The 19,931-nt window shown below is 53.7% G+C and overlaps 1 protein-coding gene across 1 annotated transcript in view; it reads left to right on the top strand.

Annotated features, from left to right (window-relative positions):
* The window catches only part of ARHGAP27 (Rho GTPase activating protein 27), a 30,653-nt gene extending 18,911 nt beyond the window's left edge, over positions 1–11,742 (top strand). Inside the window, exons 4-18 of the mRNA XM_080679275.1 lie at positions 4,286–4,696; positions 5,115–5,297; positions 5,544–5,621; positions 5,694–5,777; positions 6,150–6,217; positions 6,700–6,790; positions 7,297–7,401; positions 7,685–7,783; positions 8,705–8,810; positions 8,949–9,074; positions 9,147–9,245; positions 9,454–9,531; positions 9,621–9,755; positions 9,869–9,974; positions 10,077–11,742. Coding sequence (XP_080535401.1) covers positions 4,286–4,696; positions 5,115–5,297; positions 5,544–5,621; positions 5,694–5,777; positions 6,150–6,217; positions 6,700–6,790; positions 7,297–7,401; positions 7,685–7,783; positions 8,705–8,810; positions 8,949–9,074; positions 9,147–9,245; positions 9,454–9,531; positions 9,621–9,755; positions 9,869–9,974; positions 10,077–10,254 — 1,947 coding nt within the window. The 3' untranslated portion in view covers positions 10,255–11,742. The remainder of the gene's footprint in view (positions 1–4,285; positions 4,697–5,114; positions 5,298–5,543; positions 5,622–5,693; positions 5,778–6,149; positions 6,218–6,699; positions 6,791–7,296; positions 7,402–7,684; positions 7,784–8,704; positions 8,811–8,948; positions 9,075–9,146; positions 9,246–9,453; positions 9,532–9,620; positions 9,756–9,868; positions 9,975–10,076) is intronic.
* Positions 11,743–19,931: the final 8,189 nt, after the last annotated feature.

The following is a 19,931-nucleotide window of genomic DNA, read 5'->3' on the forward strand; positions in this document are numbered from 1 at the left end:
AAGGCAACTTCTTGTTTCCCTATTGCCCTGTGCCAGCCCGGGGTTGTGCCCCGTAGCTCCACCCCCAAAGCTTCCCAGGGCTCCATCCCAGCAGCTCAGAGGGGACAGGATGGTGGACGTGATTGCCAAACTGACCAGGAGGCAGAGTCGGGCCCTTCGGGTGCAGGTAGGGGAACTTGGCATTGGGAGCTGAACTTGGCCTCTGATGGGGATAGCAGACGGTCCTATGGAGTCAAGGGGTCAATAGTGGAACTCCATCCCTGGCCCTGTCAGGAACTGGGGGGAGCTGGGGTTCGGAGCAGGGAGTCTCACGGGGCTTGGGAATCCTCCCTTTTTTCCTCTTTCCTTCTCTGAGGCCTTGCCCGTCCGAAAGAGGCTGAGAGGTGGTGATCAGCTGGGGGAAGAGAGGCAGGCCTGCTCCCTGCTTGCGGGTGGGAATTGAAGACAAGAGGAGCTGGGGGCCGGGAAGCTCTGAGTGTGGTGAGAACTGGGCCCCTCTCGGCTCCGTCCTCTGGCCTGAGGTGGGAGGACACTTCCTCTTTCCCACTAGGTGTCCCTGTGTCTCTGATGACTGGGACTGGGCCCCGAGAGCCCTTGGTGCCCTAGACAGGCTGCATCTGGGTCTTGTCTGGGCCTCTAGGAGTTTGGGGGTGGGGATGGCAGGCCCTGCTCTAACCTGGGCGAGCTCCCCCTGGAAGGCCAGGGGGCATGGAGGGACTGACTCACCTGGCTTCCAGGAGCTGGCCTGATCCAGGCTGAGGCTGTCAGGAAAGGAAAGTACCTCTGTCTTAGCACTGGGGGCTCTGTAGAGTTCTAGAGTTTGAAGGGGCCTCAGGGCTGCTGCAGTCCAGCTTCCTCACAGGACTGCCACTTCCCTTGGGGGCGCGGGGCGGGGAGGTTGGGGCTCTGCTTGCTCACATCCAGTGAAGGCCCCTCACTACCTCCTGAGGCAGCCCCCATCCAGAGAAGGTGCCCCCTTCAAGGGGACACTGCCTTGCCCTCATTTAACCTCCAATCTGCAGTCTGGAGCCCCACAGTATGAGTCTGCATCTTCTCTTCCTCATGACATCCCAGTCATGCTGGAGGCCTGAACTTGTTCCGCCCAGGTCTCCTCTGTACCTGCTGGGAGGGTTCCTTGTGCAAGATTCCCATCAGCTCAACCGGCCTGAGGCTCCCCGTGGACTCAGAGCCAAGGCCAGCAGCCTAGCCAGGTGGAGATCCCTGCTCCAAAGAGCCTGGCTCCTTCCTTGGCGGGTTCACTGCCCATGCGCCCTTCCAGCCCCTGCCCCGGGGTTAGCTGGGGTGCATAGCAGTGTGTCTGGTTGTTCACCTTCCTCTGCTGCCTCCATCCTGTCATCCCAAGGAGTCTCCTGTTCCTTTGCTTGAACCCTTGTTTTCAGGAAGTTCTTGCTCAAGGCTAACCCGGTCTCTCCTGCAGTGTCAGGTGTGTGTTTGTTGCTGAAGTCTGGTATGGAAATGACCTGTGCACTCAAGCAGGAAGTGCTTTGGGTGGATCTGCATTGGACCACCTAGTGCGGGGTGACCGTGTCAGTTACAGTCCCTGAGTCTTGCTCTTAAGAAACTCATGCCTTTAGGGGCAGAGAAGGGAGGTAGATGGGTGGACAACGAACCGGACCACCAAGGCAGCATGCCATCAGGCCCCAACAGAGCGGAGTGACAGCAGGTTAGACTTTTCTCTGGAGGGAGAAAGCCTCGCCCAGTGAGGCCTGTGAGCGGAGCTCCATGGAGGAGCCGGATTTGGGTGGGCAGGGAAAGAGCCGGGAGTTCCAGGCTGAGGGCATGGCTGGAGCGAAGGCACGGAGGTAGGAAGGTGCCTTTGTGTTTGGGGGCTGGTGTGGCTGGAATACAAGAAGCCACAAAAGGGCTGTTGTGAGTGGAGAGAAAAGAGAAGGGGGGTGGAGGGTCGTCTCAGCCACGCAGGAGCTGGTAGGGGAGGGAGAGGAGGGATGGACTGCTGCACCCAGCTCTCCCTGCCGCCTACATGCCTGGGACCTGCCACGCTGTGTACAGCTGCCACACCCCCTTCTTCGGCAGTGGTTTTGTTCTTTGGTTAGCAGTCGTCGTCATCGACATGCTGTGCGTTTTACGTCACCCTGCTTCCCCCCACCATTTGCACACGTGTGCAGGCTGCCGGGGCAGGGGTTTGTGTCCATTTCTTCACTGCTGCATTCCTAGTGCCTAAAACCATGCCTGGTCCAGAGTAGGAGATCTCTGTTGGACAAATGAGTATTTTTGTAGGCACCTAAGGCTCAGGGAGAGGCCACCTTGAGCAGGACATGCTTCCCCTCTTGAGGAGTTGACAGCTTAGTGAAGGTCTCACGGCAACAGAGAAACTTCTATGACTTAAAAAAAATTAAAAAGGTTTGGCCCGGAGGATGTGGCTCAGTGGTTGAGCATTGACCCATGAGCCAGGAGGTCACAGTTCAATTCTCAGTCAGGGCACATACCAGAGTTACAAGCTCAGTCCCCAGTGGGGGCATGCAGGAGGCAGCCAAGCAATGATTCTCTCTCATCATTGATGTTTCTATCTCTCTCTCCCTCTCTCTTCATCTCTAAAATAAGAAATATATATTAAAAAATAAATTTTAAATTTATTGGCCCTGGCCAGGTGGCTCTGTTGGTTGAGGCGTCATCCCGTACAGTGTATGGCATACACCAAAAGGTTGCTGGTTTGATTTCTGGTCAAGGCACATACCTGGGTTTCAGCTTTGATCCCGGGTTAGGGCACATAGTGGAGGCAACCAGTAAATGTTTCTCTCTCACATCTTGTTTCTCTCTCTGCCCCCCCCCCCCCCCCCCGCCTTCCTCTTTCTAAACATATCCTTGGGTGAGGATTAAAAGCTTAAAGAAAAAACTAAACAAAACAAATCCAATCCCTATAATTACACCTCTGTTTCTAAAAACACAATATTGGAATTGTGCTAAGTTTATCATCTTGAAATCTTTCCCTTGCAGCGTTTTGTATTCTTAGAAAACAGTATTAATCTCCTTGTGCTATTCTGCTGCCTGGGGTTTGAGAGGGTAGCTGTCTACCCCTCTGATGGGTTGAGGGTGCAAGGCTGTGGTGGGCACACGGGAAATCTTGGGAAAGGTCTTGAACCTGACACCTGAGCTGAGTCCTAAGGGACTAGGAGTCAGCCAGGTGAAAAAGGGGTGGGGAGGGGCCTGGGCAGGCTGTGAATGAGCTGAGGCCCATAGGAGACACAGCAGAGAGGGTGGGGGCGGTGCTACAGGAGCTCAAAGTTCAAGCTCAGGAGCAAGGAGTGGCAGGAAATAAGGTGATGGCAGGTGATGGGCTGCCTCTGGTGGCCTGTTAAAGGCTTGGACTTTGCCCTGCCAGGCTGCAGGCAGCCTCGAGGGTGTTAAGCATAACCAGGCTTATCTTCTGTATGACTGAATCCTCTAGCCCACCTCACTTCCTTTGGGGGTAGGAGGGGTTCACCTTTCTTTGCCCCTCCTCCTCCTTTTCTTTTGTTTGTTGTTGTTATTGTTGTTAATCCTCACCCGAGGATATTTTTCCATTGATTTTTAGGGAGAGTGGGAGAGGGGAAGACAGAGAGAAGTATCGATGTGAAAGTAACACATCAATTGGTTGCCTCCTACACGAGCCCTGACCAGGGCCTGGGCCAGGGAGGAGCCTGCAACCGAGGTACTCGCCCTTGACTGGAATCGAACCCAGGACCCTTTGGTCCACAGGCTAATGCTCTATCCATTGAGCCAAACGGGCTAGGGCTGCCCCTCCTTCTTCCCTCCCATCTGGCTGTCCTCTGTGTTTTCCATGTCTGGAGTTGATTCAGAGTCCTGCAAACCCCACATCCAGGAGATTCTAGTCCCAAATCCAGAGGCAGTACTGATTCTGGCCCCAGAGCGCTCCCGGCCAGGAGGAAGGGCGGGATGTAGAATGCAGCAAGACCCTGGTCCCATAGGACCTGCATAGGACAGGGAAGGGGTGGGTCCCAGACCATTTCTCTGTTTCTGCCCAACCTTTGATTCTCCTCTGTGAGTGCACAGCTGGGAGAATTCGGTTATCAATATTTTATTAATAAATAATTCATGGCATTGCCCCACCTTATCTGGGGCATTGCATACGTTACAAAGCACTTTCAAGAACATTTCCTCATTCTCTCTTCACTACAATTTCCAGAACGGCAGGGCAGATATTTCACAGCTGGGGGAACTGAGGCAGGGAGGTACGGTGACTTGCTGAAGGTTGCCCAGGTGGCAAATGTGACCGCAGCTGACCTGTCTCCTTCTTCTTGCGCAGGTGGACGAAGCCCCAGAGCCCGTGTACGCGAACATAGAGAGACAGCCTCCAGCCACTTCACCTGTCGCCGCCGCGGCTCGCCAGCCCGGCCAGGTGTGGGAGACACACACGGACGCGGACACCGGGCGGCCCTACTACTACAACCCAGACACGGGCGTGACCACCTGGGACTCGCCTTTCGAGGCTGCGGAAGGCGCCACCAGCCCGGCCAACTCCCTGTCCTCGGTGGGCAGCCACGAGAGCCTTGAGACTGAGTGGGGTCAGTACTGGGATGAGGAGAGCCGCAGGGTGTTCTTCTACAACCCGGTGACCGGCGACACGGTCTGGGAGGAGGAGTCCGAGGAGCACGAGGACCACGACGCGCTGAAGATGCAGCCAGGCCTGAGCCCAGGCAGCCCCAAGGACCAGAGGGTGAGGGGCGGGGCCTGCGCTGAGTGGGCGGGGCTGGCTCCTAGGCCTCTGACCCCGCCTCCTCCCCACAATCCTGGGAACTTGGGGTGAGGGGCGGGGCCTGAGCTGGGTGGGCGAGGCTGGCTCCTAGGCCTCTGACCCCTCCTCCTCCCCACAATCCTGGGAACTTGGGGTGAGGGGCGGGGCCTGAGCTAGGTGGGCGGGGCTGGCTCCTAGGCCTCTGACCCCTCCTCCCCACAATCCTGGGAACTTGGGGTGAGGGGCGGGGCCTGAGCTGGGTGGGCGGGGCTGGCTCCTAGGCCTCTGATTCCCCCCTCCTCCCCACAGCCCTGGGAACTTGGAATGAGGGACGGGGCCTGGCCAGTGGTGGGTGGGCTGGCTCTGAGGGGCCTCTGACCCAGTCTTTTACTCCCTGTAGCCTCCCACCCCTGAGACGGACTACCCTGAGGTACTGACCAGTTACCCCGAGGAGGACTATTGCTCTTCGGGCTCCCTCAGTGAGCCCGGGCCCGCCTCTCCTTTTGTCACGCCTCCCGGCTGGTCATGCCACGTGGATCCGGAGGGGCAGACACTCTACACCAACCAGTTTACCCAAGAGCAGGTAGGGGAAACAGACAGGTGGCCCCAGAGAGCCTCGGGACACGCCTCCAGCCTTTCCTTACTAGTAGCTCCCCTTAACACTGAACTTCAGCTCCTGTTCTGGCTCCACGCCAGCCTAGGACACTGTGTCACCTGCACCTGTCCCTCCAGACTCCTGGGGCCTATGTTGGGCTCTGGTTAGAGGGAACCTTTTCTTCTCCTCTCTTGAGGCCACTGGCAGCCCTGACCTTCCCTCTCCCCTTCACAGTGGGTGAAGCTGGAGGACCATGGGAAGCCCTACTTCTACAACCCCAAGGACGACTCTGTTCGGTGGGATCTGCCCCAGGTAACCGACTGGGGAAGGGAGAGTCCAAAGGAGAGAGGGAGGGTTTATATATGACAGTGTCTTTCTCCCCAGATCCCAATTCCTGCCCCTCGAAGCATCCTCAAATCCAGCCAAGACAGTGAGACCCCCGCCGAGGCCAGCCCTCCAGAGGAGAAGGTAAGGGAAGGGGCATGTAGGCCCTGGTAGGACCCCACAGAAGAAATAGGGGAGTTCTGGAGGTCCTGGGGTCTGGAACTGAGCCAGGCATGTCTCCCCCATAAGCCCCAGCACTAGCCTGGGCTGAATGAGCCTGGATCTGGGGGTCATCCCAGGCCCAGAGGTGGGTGAGGTTGGGATCTGGGAGGAAATCTCTATTGCTGCTGCTGCTGCTGCTGTGGGAGCAGGTACCCCACCATCAGCAGCAGCAAAGAGGGTTCAATGGAGGTCCAGGCCCAGCCTGTGGAGCATTGCTGGCCGAGGCGGAGACTAGCCTCGCTCCACCATGGCTCACATCCATAACTGCGTCCTCTTTCCCCTTCTTTCTCTAAGATCAAGACCCTGGACAAGGCAGGCGTGCTCCATCGCACCAAGACAGTGGACAAGGGAAAGCGGGTCCGGTGAGAGCTCTCTGCCCCCACATTCACTGAGCACTTCCCCTGTGCCAGACTCTGTTAATCCTCATAGCAACTTTGTAAGAGGTCCTGTGAGGACACTGAGGCACGGAGAGATAAAGGGAGTCCACCTCTAACCATTGGGTGTCCCCAAGCTGTGATCTTTTAAAAATATATATTTTTATTGATTTCAGAGAGGAAGAAGAGGGAGAGAGAGAGAGAGAGAAACATCAGTGATGAGAGAAATCATTGATCGGCAGCCTCCTGCCTGCCCCCAACTGGGGATTGAGCATGTGCCCTGACAAGGAATCGAACCATGACCTCCTGGTTCAGAGGTTGACGCTCAACCACTGAGCCACTCTGGCCGGGCCCCAAGCTGTGTTCTTAAGCTCTGTGTCCTGCTCCCGGGGGTGGGAAGGAGGCCTCAGCCCAGGGCCAACTCCAAGCTCTGCCACCCCCCCCCCCCCCGCTTCCCCATCCCCACCCAGGAAGAAGCACTGGAGTACCTCCTGGACAGTTCTGGAGGGTGGCGTCCTGACGTTCTTCAAGGACTCGAAGACCTCAGCTGCAGTTAGCCTGGTGAGGCCCGGGCCGCCAAGGCAGGGATCACGCCACCTACTCCTGACTCCTGTGGGTCTTTACCTGATGTGTCTTGTCAAAGGCCAATTCTGAGACAGTGGAACATAAATGTCCTGCGAGCTAGGCCTTTGGCAAAGACAAGAGCAGATTTACCCCAGGACAAGCACCTGCAGCCACTGGGCATGGGGAGCTAGCTGTCCTTAAGGGCCGACAGCTCCAGCCTCCTGGCAGGCAGCTGGGGACTAGGTGCCCTGTTTGCAGGGATGGGGGCTGCACACTTTTCTCCTTTCCTCTCCTGGGAGGGCAGGCAGCAAAGGACCCACCAGCCCTCAGGTTCTGTGGTTAAGAAGTTCCAGGATCTCTGGGTTCCAGAAACCCTTGGGCCCCCTTCTCCCAGAGCTGTGACCCCATCCTGTCACTAGAGCTGAGAGAGCCTGGTGAACTGAAGTCAGGGTACTGTGGCAGGCCTGTCCAAGCTGAAGGCTCTCTCCTTCCCTCTCCCACAGAGGCAGCCTCCTAAGCTCTCTATCCCCGAGTACACGGTGAAGCTGAAGGGGGCCTCTCTTGCCTGGGCCCCCAAAGACAAATCCAGCAAGAAGAATGTGCTGGAGGTGAGTTGGGGTAGAGAGAAAGAAAGGGGGCTTACTGATGGCTTGGGACTCAAACTAGGCAAGTCCCAAGAAGGGGACCTGGGGGGAGTTGGGTCTGGAATTCTCAGGGCTCAAAGCTCAAGTTGCCCCCACCTTAGGGACCCATCCACAGTATTTCTGGCATCATGGATTCTGCAGTTTCCTCTCCAGGAGCTGAGTTCCCCAGTCCTTGGCCTTGGACGGTGATGAGAAGTAGTAGGGGTCTCTGGGGGACAAAACTCTGTCATGACTTGTGTCTCTGCAGCTGCGGAGCCGAGATGGCTCAGAGTACCTAATCCAGCACGACTCGGAGGCCATCATCAGCACCTGGCACAAGGCCATTGCCCAGGGCATCCAGGAACTGGTAGGCAGAGCCTGGGGCCTCTAGGACTGTAGGGAGGGGATGGCCAGCCATTATTCAGGGCAGCTGTGCCCACTGTGGGTGGGGTCCTCTACTCAGGCACTGGGAGCTCCATGGCACCAGTGGGTAGTGCCCCTCCCTGCAGATGCAGCCCCCCTCCCCCTCCCCCCCCCCCCCCCCCCCGTTATGACTGGATGGCAAGAGGGCTGCTGAAGAAACAGCCTTTCTTAATGAACCAGCCTCTGAGGTTGGCCCTGCAGGAGGATGCTTCATGAGGGCTGGAGGCACATCCTAGAGGACTGCCCCATTTTAAGGGGCGCAGAAGGAAAAGAACATATCCGAGCAATAGCCTCAGGCTAGAATGAAGATAAAATGTTTAAGGGTTGAATTGAAGAGTCTACCATTTTTAGGTTCAAAATATCAATTGCATACGTAGAGATGGGACAGTCCCCCGCTGACGGCAATTCACCTGGAAACAACCTGGGGCTTTCTGAAATTCCCTAGGACCCAACACTGGGTGCGGCATTTGGCTGTATTACTAGAGGCAGGAATCCAGATCCAGGGAGGTGATTCTGGTGTGGTTGTTGGCTCAGGCCCCAGCTAGAACTGCAAGCTCAGAACTGGGAGCCACATACTGGGGAATCCTGACCTAGTGGAGTGTACAGAGGTGCTGAGAAAAATATGGAAAGGGCAGGGCCAGGGGGCGGGGGTGGGAGACAGGAACTGGGACATGGGTAGGGCAGAACAGGAGGACTGTCTCCCAACACCTGAAGAGTGTCATGCAGCTAGGAAGGTGAATGTTCTGAGCTTCCATGGTGGAGATGAGGGGAATTATCCTGGTTAAGGGAAGGGTGAATTTTGTGGGGTCGGGGGTCACCAGGCCAGCAGGCCCGAGGCTCTGCCTCTGAGGCTATGTGGTTCTAGTCTGCAGACCTGCCCCCAGAGGAGGAAAGCGAGAACAGCAGTGTGGACTTCGGGTCCAGCGAGCGCCTGGGAAGCTGGCGGGAGGATGAGGCACGGCCTGGAGCAGGTGTGCGCGGGGATGGAGGGGTGGGGGATGAGGGTGGGGATGGGGTGAAGGGAATCTTTTGGAGAGGGTGATGACCCGGATGGGGCCTGGTGGGCCACCCCGGCGCCACCGACTGACCCGCCCTTGCATTCCCTGCAGCAGCCGCTCCTGTCCTGAGCCCTGGGGTCCAGGAGAGCGACTTGAGCAAGGTCCGGCAGAAGCTCCGCAAGTTCCTACTCCGGAGGCCCACGCTGCAGTCGCTGCGGGAGAAGGGCTACATCAAAGGTACCGGAGGGACCTGGAGAGCGGGCCGCTGGTGGCGCAGGGGAGGGCGGCGCTGACCAGCCTCTCCCCCAGACCAGGTGTTCGGCTGCGCGCTGGCCACGCTGTGTGAGCGCGAGAGGAGCCCCGTGCCGCGCTTCGTGCAGCAGTGCATCCGCGCCGTCGAGGCCCGCGGTACGTACGCAGCAGTCTGCGGGGGCAGGGGCGGGCAGGGAGGAGGGCGCATGCAGGGCGCCTGACAACCTCCGAACAGGACCCCATGAGGGAGGCCCCTGGGCGGGCGCAGGGTCGAGAGAAAAGGACCGGGAGCTCCTTAGACGGAACCGTAGCAGGGGCTTTAGCCCCATCCACGAAACCCGGGCTCAGCGCCTCCTCTCTCCAGGGCTGGACATCGACGGGCTGTACCGCATCAGTGGAAACCTGGCCACCATCCAGAAGCTGCGCTATAAGGTGGACCACGGTGAGGCTCGCCCTCAGCCCTGCCTCAGGGCCCGGAGGCATGGCATGAGGGGGCGCTCACCTCCTCTTCCTCCGTCCCGCTTGCCGCAGATGAGCGTCTGGACCTGGACGACGGACGCTGGGAGGACGTTCACGTGATCACCGGCGCCCTGAAGCTCTTCTTTCGAGAGCTGCCCGAGCCCCTCTTCCCCTTCTCGCATTTCCGCCAGTTCATCGCGGCCATCAGTGAGTGGGGCGGAGGGGGTGGGGTGCAGCTGGCCTGCCTGGGGCAGGACCCCCACACACCGGGAGGTAGCTCCATCCGTTCCCCTCGCCGAGCCCACCCTTCCCTTCGCCAGAGCTGCAGGACCAGGCCCAGCGCAGCCGCCTTGTGCGCAACCTGGTGCACACGCTGCCCGCCCCCAACCACGACACGATGCGGCTACTCTTCCAGCATCTGTGCCGGTGAGTGGGCGGCCGTGGGAATGGGGAGGCGGGCCCTGCCGGGACCCCCAGCACCCTCCCATCTCTGGGCCCTGATTCCCCTCCACCCCATCCCCGCTGCAGGGTGATTGAGTATGGGGAACAGAACCGCATGTCCGTGCAGAGCGTGGCCATCGTGTTCGGGCCCACGCTGCTGCGGCCGGAGACGGAGGAAGCCAGCATGCCCATGACCATGGTGTTCCAGAACCAGGTTGTGGAGCTCATCTTGCAGCAGTGCTCAGACATCTTCCCGCCGCACTGACCCCACTGCCGCACCGAGGACCTGGCACTGGAGTTGGCCACGTTTGTCCTGCCACGTGGCTAGACTCGATTTCTGAGACCCTCCACTTCCCCCGGTCCACAGGCCGCTGGGAATTCTGCACCCCTCAGTTCTGAGGGTATGGTGACCCTGGGTGGGTAACTCACAAAATGTGATTTTTCCCCTCACCTGTCCTGTTTTGGGGTTAATTGGGTTCTGTTCTTGATTACAGCGCCACCTACTGTGTGTGCGCGGGCGCGCACACGAGAATGTAGTGGGGGGGGGGGGTGAGGGTTGTTGCGAGGAGTAATTTGGGAGAGGGGCTTCCTGGCTTCTTCAGGCTTGAGGCCTTAACAGAGACCCTGTGGGCTGGCACTGTGCCCATCATAAAGCAACTTCCCTGCTGCTGAAACAGGACTGACCCGGGCCTCCAGCGTGGGCAGCTGAACCTGCCTTCCCTCAGGAGGCAGGAAGGACCTTCTGCCCAGCCCGCCCACTGGCTGGCTGTGGACAGTTTTCACCTGCTTTCTTGTTTGCGGATCCGGGATTCTGCCCTCCTGGACCCACTTAGGTTCTGTGCAAGGGGTCTTCCCGTTGGGTAAATGTGTGCCTGGCACCTGCCACCTGACATGCACCATTTCCACACACAATCCCACTTTGCAGATGAGAAAACTGAGGCTTGCAGAGGCAAAGTGACTTGGTTCAGGGTCCAGTGGGTGATCTGACTCCCCAGCTGTGCTTTGGTATAAGCTCCCCTTATACTCGTGGTGGGGTAAAACCAATCCTTTCAGCTACCCGCTAACCGCAGCATGGACTTATGGGTAAAGCAAAACAAACAAAAAAAAACGAAGCTGGGTGGGTTCTGTCTGGGCCTGGGGAGGAACCTGGAGGGGAAGAGGGAACCTGTCCAGCTGTCCTTCCCTGGGGGGAGGGGAAGTGGCACTAGCAGGAGCCCCCAGCCCCTCTCAGCACCTCGCTGTCAAGTATGCCTCCCTGGTGGCTGCCTTGCCACACAGCTGGGAGAGGCCTGCAGGACGGAGGGAAGGGGCGTGTAACCTCCACAAAGGAAGTGTGGACGCTGGGGTCAGCAGCCCCCTTCCCTCACACAGACCACATCCGTTTATGGGTCTTCCCTCCCTGTCCCACCCGCCCGCTCACTTATTCAACAAGCAATAATAGCTAATATTTATTGACCTTTGCACCATGCCAAGCATTTTACTTGGATTATCCTGTTCGTTTCTCACAGCCAATATTTATTACCTGCTCTTCTGTGCCAGACACTGTGCTCTGGAGCAGGGGTGCTGCAGTTGCCTCCCTGGTGGAGCCATGTCCAGTGGGTGGGGCTGCCCCAAGCCCACCCTAACGCCAGCGGGGCTTGGGCAAGAGTACAAGTGGAGGCCACACCCGTCGAAATACTGTAAACTTACAAACCAAGCTAACAACTGTTCAATAAAATGTGTTTTGTTCTCCTACTTCGGCAAACATACTCTCATACTGACCTGGAAGGCCAGGTTCTGATGTAAACTTGCTCTCAGCCTGCCCCCTGTATCTTCCCACCCAAAGACCCATCCTGCCCCAAGGAGAAGGTCATGTGCACATAGGTGGACACTCCAGTCCCTGAGTGCAAACTGCCATACTCCTTCCCTGCAACCTCCTTCCCCATGGCCACTCCACATGGCCCACCCTCGAGGGAATGGGCCTGGGGCCTTTTGGGCAGGGGATTTTGGGGTCCCGTGTATCAGGAGTGTGGTCTAAAGGAAAGGGCCTAGGCTCTGAGAGAGCCCCACAGATTCCTCATCCTGTGTGGAGAAGCACAGAGAAGGTCCAGAATAGAGGGATCCAGGGCAGGGACCCCCTCATCCAGGTGTAAGGTTTGGAACTTGCCATATTAAACACCTGATTACTTGGTTAAGTACATTTATAGAAAAGCTAGGGAAAGGCATAGGATCCTCTGCAGCTGTGTCGCTGGAGTGGGACTGTCTCCCAGGGACCTGAGATGCCTCTGCAGAAGCCACATTTGAGCCAAACACTAAAGAAGGAAGAGGAATTAGGGAAGAGTATATAGTCAGAGGGAACAACATAGGCAGAGGCTCTGAGGCAGGAAGGCTTGTGGGGAGAACAAAATCTAAAACCATCATGATTAGAGCCGGGAGATCCCGTAGGCATGGGTGTGGGAGAGGCTGGCAGGGGGCAGAGTGTGTAAGGCCTTGTGTACCCCAATGGTTGGCAAACCGCGGCTCGCGAGCCACATGCGGCTCTTTGGCCCCTTAAGTGTGGCTCTTCCACAAAATACCACGGCCTGGGCGAGTCTATTTTGAAGAAGTGGCATTAGAAGATGTTTAAAAAATTTGGCTCTCAAAAGAAATTTCAGTCGTTGTACTGTTGCTATTTGGCTCTGCGGACTAATGAGTTTGCCGACCACTGGTGTACCCCAATAAGGGGTTCTGTGTTGCTCATTGGACAACAGGCAGGAGGATCCCTGGGCAGGGATGTCTTAGGAAGTGCCAGCTCAGTGTAGGACGTTCACACCTCAGAGGCTTCTTACGATGATAAAAGGAGACGTGTGCAATACACACGGCCCTTTTACAGCCTGGTGCGGGAACCTTCCTGAAGCCTCTTTCACTGCCTGAATTCCTATGAGTGTGTCAGTACGGTGTACTTTATAATTACTACCTGGTTTGTATATTATGTTTTTTTCAGTCACTTACAAGACCACCTTCTTTCACCATACACAAGAATAAACTCAAATGGATTAAAAACATAAATGTTAGACTTGAAACCATAATAATCTTAGACGAAAACACAGGCAGTAAAACCTTGGACATTTCTCGAAGCAATATTTTTTCTGATATATCTTGGGCAAGGGAAATAAAAGAAAAAAAATAAACAAATGGTACTACATCCAACTAATTACACAGCAAAGGAAGCCATCAACTGTGGGGCGCGGCTACAGCGTTTGGACAGGTTCAAGCCTTGGACTGATGAGAGGGCACAGTCCTCTCATGGCCACGTGCAAGTCCCAGCCTGGAGGGCAGAGCCCTCCCCGCACAATGACAGCCAACAGCTGTGGTTGTAAGCTTGAACCTATGGTCCCAACAGGTGCCTAACTGATTAGGCAGTAAGTAAACAAAGTTTGATCAGGTGCATGTAATTGAGTAGGATCGAAACCCACGAGAATGTTGTAAACATCTTGACCACGCCCTTACTTTGCCTCGTGGCATCGGCTATACACTAAAGACAAGGCTTGTAGTCCGTGGTGCTGCTGGGTCCTCGTCTTTCCTTCTCTTGTCTATCTTTTCTCAATCCTCCATCGCCCCCACTCGGGTTCACTGAACCTGGCTGAGCTGGTGCAGCACATAAGGCGCCCTGGGGCTGAGTATGCCATGGCTGTGCCAGCTCCCCACGATCAACAAAATGAGAAGAACACCCATGAGTGGGAGAACATATTTACCAATGATACGTCTGATAAAAGGTTAATATCCAAAATTTATAAAGTACTCATACAACTCAACACCAAAACACACAATCCAATTAAAAAGTGGGCCAAGGACTTGAACAGACGCTTCTCCAAAGAGGACATACAGATGGCCAATAGACATGAAAAGATGTTCATCACTAATTATCAGAGAAATGAAAAAACCACAATGAGCTATCACCTCACACCTGTCAGAATGGCTATCAACAATAAATCAAACAAGTGTTGGCGAGGATGTGGAGAAAAGGGAACACTTGTACACTGTTGGTGGGAATGCAGATTGGTGCAGCCACTGTGGAAAACAGTATGGAGTTTTCTCGAAAAGTTAAAAATGGAACTGCCTTGTGACCCAAAGATTCCACTTCTGGAAATATATACAAAGAAACCTGAAACACTGATTTGAAAGACTATAAGTACCCTATATTCAATGGGGCATTATTGACAATAGCCAAGATTTTAAAGCAGCCCAAGTGCCCATCAGTAGATAATTGGGTAAAAAAAAAAAAAAAAAAAAAAAAGCTGTGGTTCATTTATACAATGGAATACTACTCAGCTGTAAAAAAGAAGGAAATCTTACTTTTGTGACAGCATGGAGGACCTGGAGAGTATTATGCTAAGTGAAATAAGCCAGTCAGAGAAAGACAAATACCATATGATTTCACTTATATGTGGAATCTAATGAACAAAGTAAACTAACAAAATAAAAAGACTCATGGATACAGAGAACAGACTGACAGCTGTTAGAGGAGAGGGGGTCGGGGGGCTGGGTGAAAAAGGTGAAGGAATGAAGCAAAAACAACAACCACCTCATAGACACAGACAACAATGTGGTGATTACCGGAGGAAAAGGGGGCTGGGAGGAGGTAGAAGAGGGTGAAGGGAGGATCAATGGTGATGGAAGGAGACTTGACTTTGGGTGGTGAACACACAATACAATGTATAGATGATTGTACACCTGAAACCTGTATAAGTTTATTAACCAGTGTTACCCCCAACAAATTCAATAAAATTTTTTATAAAGAAGTCGCATAAGTAGTACAGAGAGGTCCGTGTGCCCATCACCTAGCCTCCCCCAGTGGAGACAGCTTACAAAACTCAGTGCATTATGAAAACCAGGAAAGTGATGGCACTATACAATAACTAGGGTCTGGAGCCTACTTGGTTTCACCATTTTTTGGATGCACTCACTCTTTTGTGTGTCTTTGTGTTTAATTCCATGACATTTTATCACATGCATAGATTTATATAACCACCAGCACAATGAAGATAGAGAATTGTTCTATCGCCTTAAAAATTTCTTATGCTGCCCCTTTATAGCCACACCCTCTTTCCCCTTCCCTAATGCCTGGCAACCTTGTCTGCTCTCCGTCTCTATAATTGTGTCATTTCAAGAACGTTACATAGATGGCATCATAAAATATGAACCTTTTGAGATTGGCTTTCTGCACTCAGCATAATGCCCTTAAGATCCATTCAAGTCATTGCGGCTATCAATAGTCCACTACTTGCTATTGCTAAGTAGTATTCCACAGATATGTTTTTTTAATTTTATTTTATTGATTTCAGAGAGAAAAGGAGAGTGAGAGACAGATAGAAACAGCAATGATCAGAATCATTGATTGGCCGCCTCCTGCATGCCTCCTACCGGGGATCAAGTCAGCAACCTGGGCATGGTGACCTAGGTGACCTCCTGGTTCATAGGTCGAAGCTCAGCCAATGAGCCCCACAGGCTCGGCGTCCACAAATATGCTTTTAAAGAGACTCTCCTAGCTGTGTATGGAGGGAGGAAGGAGGAAGACCAGCTAGGAATCCAGGTAAATATCACAAGCCAGATCTCCATCCCGGCTGGCCTCTGCACTACCTCCCTACCGCTGCAAGTGGCCCCAGATGTGTGCAGGCCCTAAGGGTCAGGCGATTGGATTGTTGACGCAGAGCCGCCAGTAGAGGGCGCCAGAGCCGCCAGTAGAGGGCGCCAGAGGTCTTTTGTCCAAGAGCTTACTCTCAACAGTGAACCACAGAGAGGGTTGGGGGAGCAGCTTTAGGCCTGCTGTGCGTATGAATCAAGAGAACCCCGGCGTCTTGGTACCCCTCCGGAACCCAGCCCCCAAGTTTCAGTGCAGCCCTGAGCTCCAAGGCTGGGGGAGGAGGCTGACGACGTGTAGTGGAGGAGGAGGCAAGGTGAGGCCAGGACCGGGAGGAGGTGGGCTGGCGAGGTGCGGAGGGAGAGTGCTCCAGCTCCCCACCCCCACCCCGCCAGCCCAGGGCTCACGCTCAGAGGGTGTCTCTGAGCTCAGGCCGCCAGACTGGGCCTTGGCACCTCAGCCCCGTCCATCCTTCCTCATCCCTGATCATTGCCCTCAGGTCCTTGCCCACTTCTAAAGCTCCCAAGACCCTGGAGCTTGTCAACCGGCCTGTCCCATGCTATATAGCCAGCCCTCTCTCACTTGCCTCCCTGCACCACCGCACCCTCCTGCGTGCGCCCACCGCTGATGCAGGGCTTATCCAGCGGGCGCTGGGCTGTGTGGAGCTGGCATTTGTGAAGCGAGCAGAGTGGGCCCCTACTGGTCCCGGGCACCTGCCAACCTTAGGGCCAGCAGAGCAGCTCTGCTGCGGTGTTCCGAGGGCCCACGCGGTGGAACAACGCCGCCGAGTGGCAGGCACTCTCCTCCAAACCCGCGCTGCCCCGTCGCCTTCCCAATTCAGCCCCCTCGCTAGGCATGATCCTCACTCTGCCGACCCAGGCTCCTGGTCCCCAGAACGTGCCCTGCAGCCTCCCGCCTCCACGCCCTGGCTCAAGCCCTTCCCTCTCCGTCAAGGGCCCTTGCGCCTCTTCTCTAGCTCCATGCCCACTCCTCCAAGAAGCCTTCCCCAGTGCCCAGCACAGAGTGGGCTAAAAGGCGTGCGTTCCCGTCCTCCGTGCTCCCACCTGGTGTCTGCACTTCCTTAAGAGAATCTGTTTCATGTGGCCTTGCCTAACAATTCGTAGTTTACAGTCTACCTTGCCAGAGACTTCTCACTCCTCTCTTGTTCCCCAGTTTGGATAAATGAATGAATGCAGCAGGGGACAGATCTTTGAAATCCTCTTCCTGTGACGGGCTTCTGTTCTCCATCCCCTCTGATTACTCCTAGGTGGGTTTCTTTGCCCCTCCCCCACCTCTAAACACTGGTATTCCACCCTCCCCTCTGCCAGGCTCACCTACACTGACAGCTTTAACTGTTGCCCTTGCTCTAAAGGGCCCCCAATCCACCTCACAGCCCAGAGCCCTGGGTCCTGAGTCCTGTGCATACCGTCCTTGTCCTGATGTGTCTTTCCAACTATTTATCTTTTCCACGAACGATAAGCTCCATTAGAGCAGACATTTTATCTGTATGATCCGCTGCTGCACCCCTGGCACCCGTACATGCTCAGTAAATATTTATGAAATGAATGAATGGGAGACTCTCCCTCTGAGGCCCTGTGAACTGTTCAAACTCAACACATCCCAGGTTAATTTCATTATCTCCTCCCTCCTCACAATTTGCTTCTCCAGTCTTGGCTGCCTCTCTCCTCTCAGTCCTCCAATTTAGAAATCCCACAGTCACCCCAGGCATCATCTTTTACTCTCTCACCGCTATCACTCAGCCACTACGTTGCCCAGATTCTACCTCCTATCTTTCCAGCTCCCACACTCACCCCAGTCCCTGGCACACCCCTAATTTAGACCCTTGACAGCACCTGGACCTGTCCAGCTGCTTCTAACTTGGATCCCTCGCCTCTGTTTTTGCTTTTATCCACATTGCCTACTGAGTGGTTTTTCTAAAACATCAATCTCACCATGTCAGCACCTGAAACCCTCATTACATCCATGTCCCTTACAGCTGTGTTTTCCCAAGTGTAGACCTCACACAGTGGGTGGCAGAGGACATAATTATAGAAGGTTCAAGGATAAAGGGTTAGAGGGTGTCTGAGACAATGAACAGGAAGCTGAATAATAAGTTATTTCTTTTCTGATTCTTTCCAGCCTTTAGAAGACATCAAGGAGAAAGTCTCCATGTGGTGCTAGAACGTCCTTCACACCTATTTTTCATTTATTAATCTCTTAACAGGAATCAGGACTCTAGCCACGTTGCTAGCCACAAGGTATTTAGCTAGAACAGTGGTCGGCAAACTCATTAGTCAACAGAGCCAAATATCAACAGTACAACGATTGAAATTTCTTTTGAGAGCCAAATTTTTGAAACTTAAACTTCTTCTAATGCCACTTCATCAAAATAGACTCGCCCAGGCCATGGTATTTTGTGGAAGAGCACTCAAGGGGCTAAAGAGCCGCATGTGGCTCGCGAGCCGCAGTTTGCTGACCACTGAGCTAGAACATAATAACATTGTCTTGTATTTATTTCACAGTTACGTACTCTCTATGGTATGTGATATTGTTGTCTTATTTATAATAACAATAGTCCATAAAATTTATTTAGGAAAAGATATTGCAAATCACATATTCATCAAAGAACTAACATCCAGAATATATAAAGAACTCTTATCAATAAGAGTAACCAATAGAAATTTTAAAATCAAAAAGAAAAATGAGCAAAAGACTTAAACACTTCATAAAAAGAGGATATATAAGTGGCAGCAAACAGATGAAAAGTGCTCAGCTACATTAGTCATCAGAGAAATGTGAATTAAAACCACAACTTGATATCCTTGTACACCCACCCACCAGGACTAAAATGAAAAAGACTTCCAGTATCAAATGTTCACAAGGATGTGGAGTAATTGAAGCTCTGACTCACTGGCAGTGAGGATGTAATTTATAATAGCTACTTTGGGAAACCGGCCATATCTACTCAGCTGAGCATACCCATCCTACCCTCTGACCCAGGAATTCAACTCCTGGGTATACTTCTAACAGAAATTAATACATGGATTCACCCAGAGTCATGCATAAGAATGGCCATAGCAGCTTCCTTCATGATAGCCAAAAATCTAAAACAATCTCTGTCACAGCAGTAGAATGGATAAATACATTCTGGTCTATTCACAGAATGGAATGCTGCATCAAAGTGAGAATGAATAAATTAAACTATACAAGTGTTGAGCCAGACACAAAAAAGGAACAGTCTTTTTGGTTCCATTTATATGAAGTTCAAAAGCAAACAAAACTAATCTAAGCTGTTACTGTTGGCGGCAGTGAAAAGGGCACCAGGTGTTAGACCTGTGGAGTCAGGCCTGACCTCCTGCAACCTCGGTACTTGCGTTCTGGCTAAGAAAGAATTCAGAGCCAAGACTCAAACATAAGAGAAAGTTTTTTTAAAAAGTCACAGAGGTGGGAGAAGTGAAGCTATAAAAGAAATGGGCTCAGGAAACAAGCTACAGAGGCCAAAGAAGGGCCCTTGGAACTTAGGAGAGAGAAAGGTAAAGGTAATGCACCTGGGGGTAGGAGAGAGGGACTAGGAAGGAGCGAAGGCTCCGGGAGGGAGAGCCTGGTCCTCAGTCCTTTGAAGGGTGGGGATTGTAAGGGAGGTCCCAGGGGAGGGAGGACCTCAATAGGATATTCATCAGCTTTCCAGGTGTGTCCTTTTAAGGTCATGGTCTCCACTGGTTGGCCGGCACGAGCGAGCGCAGGGGGTCATTAGTCAATGCAGTTGGCCCGGATGTCAGCTATGGCCTCACTTGTCTGGTTTTGCTGCTTTTCTGAGCCTGGAGCTGAAACATAACTGAGACCTAGATGTTATCCCTAGGGGTTAGTGCTTAAGGGAATGGTCATGCAAGGGCCCGCATGGGAGTTGTATGAGGCCACTCTTCTGCCCCTTGTTCCTCCTCTAAGGTAGTCTACCCTATGACCAGTGAATGCCAGGGAGGAAAGGTCAGGGGAGGGTCAGAACTGCATGACCAGTAATATGGAAGGTCAGGGGGTCTAAACCACATTCCTAGCCTACCACAGGACAGCTCAGACTGGTTACCTGTGGGGCTGTACCTGGGAGGAGGCGCAAGGTCAGCTGCTGAGGGGCTCATAATATTATGTTTTGATCTGGGTGAAAAGTTACTTTTGTTATATGAGTGAAAATCAATTTATTTGTGTGCGTCTTCCTACATATGTTATACGTCAAGAAAACTTTACTTAAATGTAACTTTAAGAAAAGTGAATTATTTAAAGACGAGCATTAAGAAAATGGAAGTCTGGCCCTGACTGGGTAGCTCAGTTGTTAGAGCATCATCCTAATA

Source organism: Plecotus auritus (genome assembly GCF_963455305.1).
Source record: "Plecotus auritus genome assembly, chromosome: 7".
Taxonomy (NCBI): domain Eukaryota; kingdom Metazoa; phylum Chordata; class Mammalia; order Chiroptera; family Vespertilionidae; genus Plecotus; species Plecotus auritus.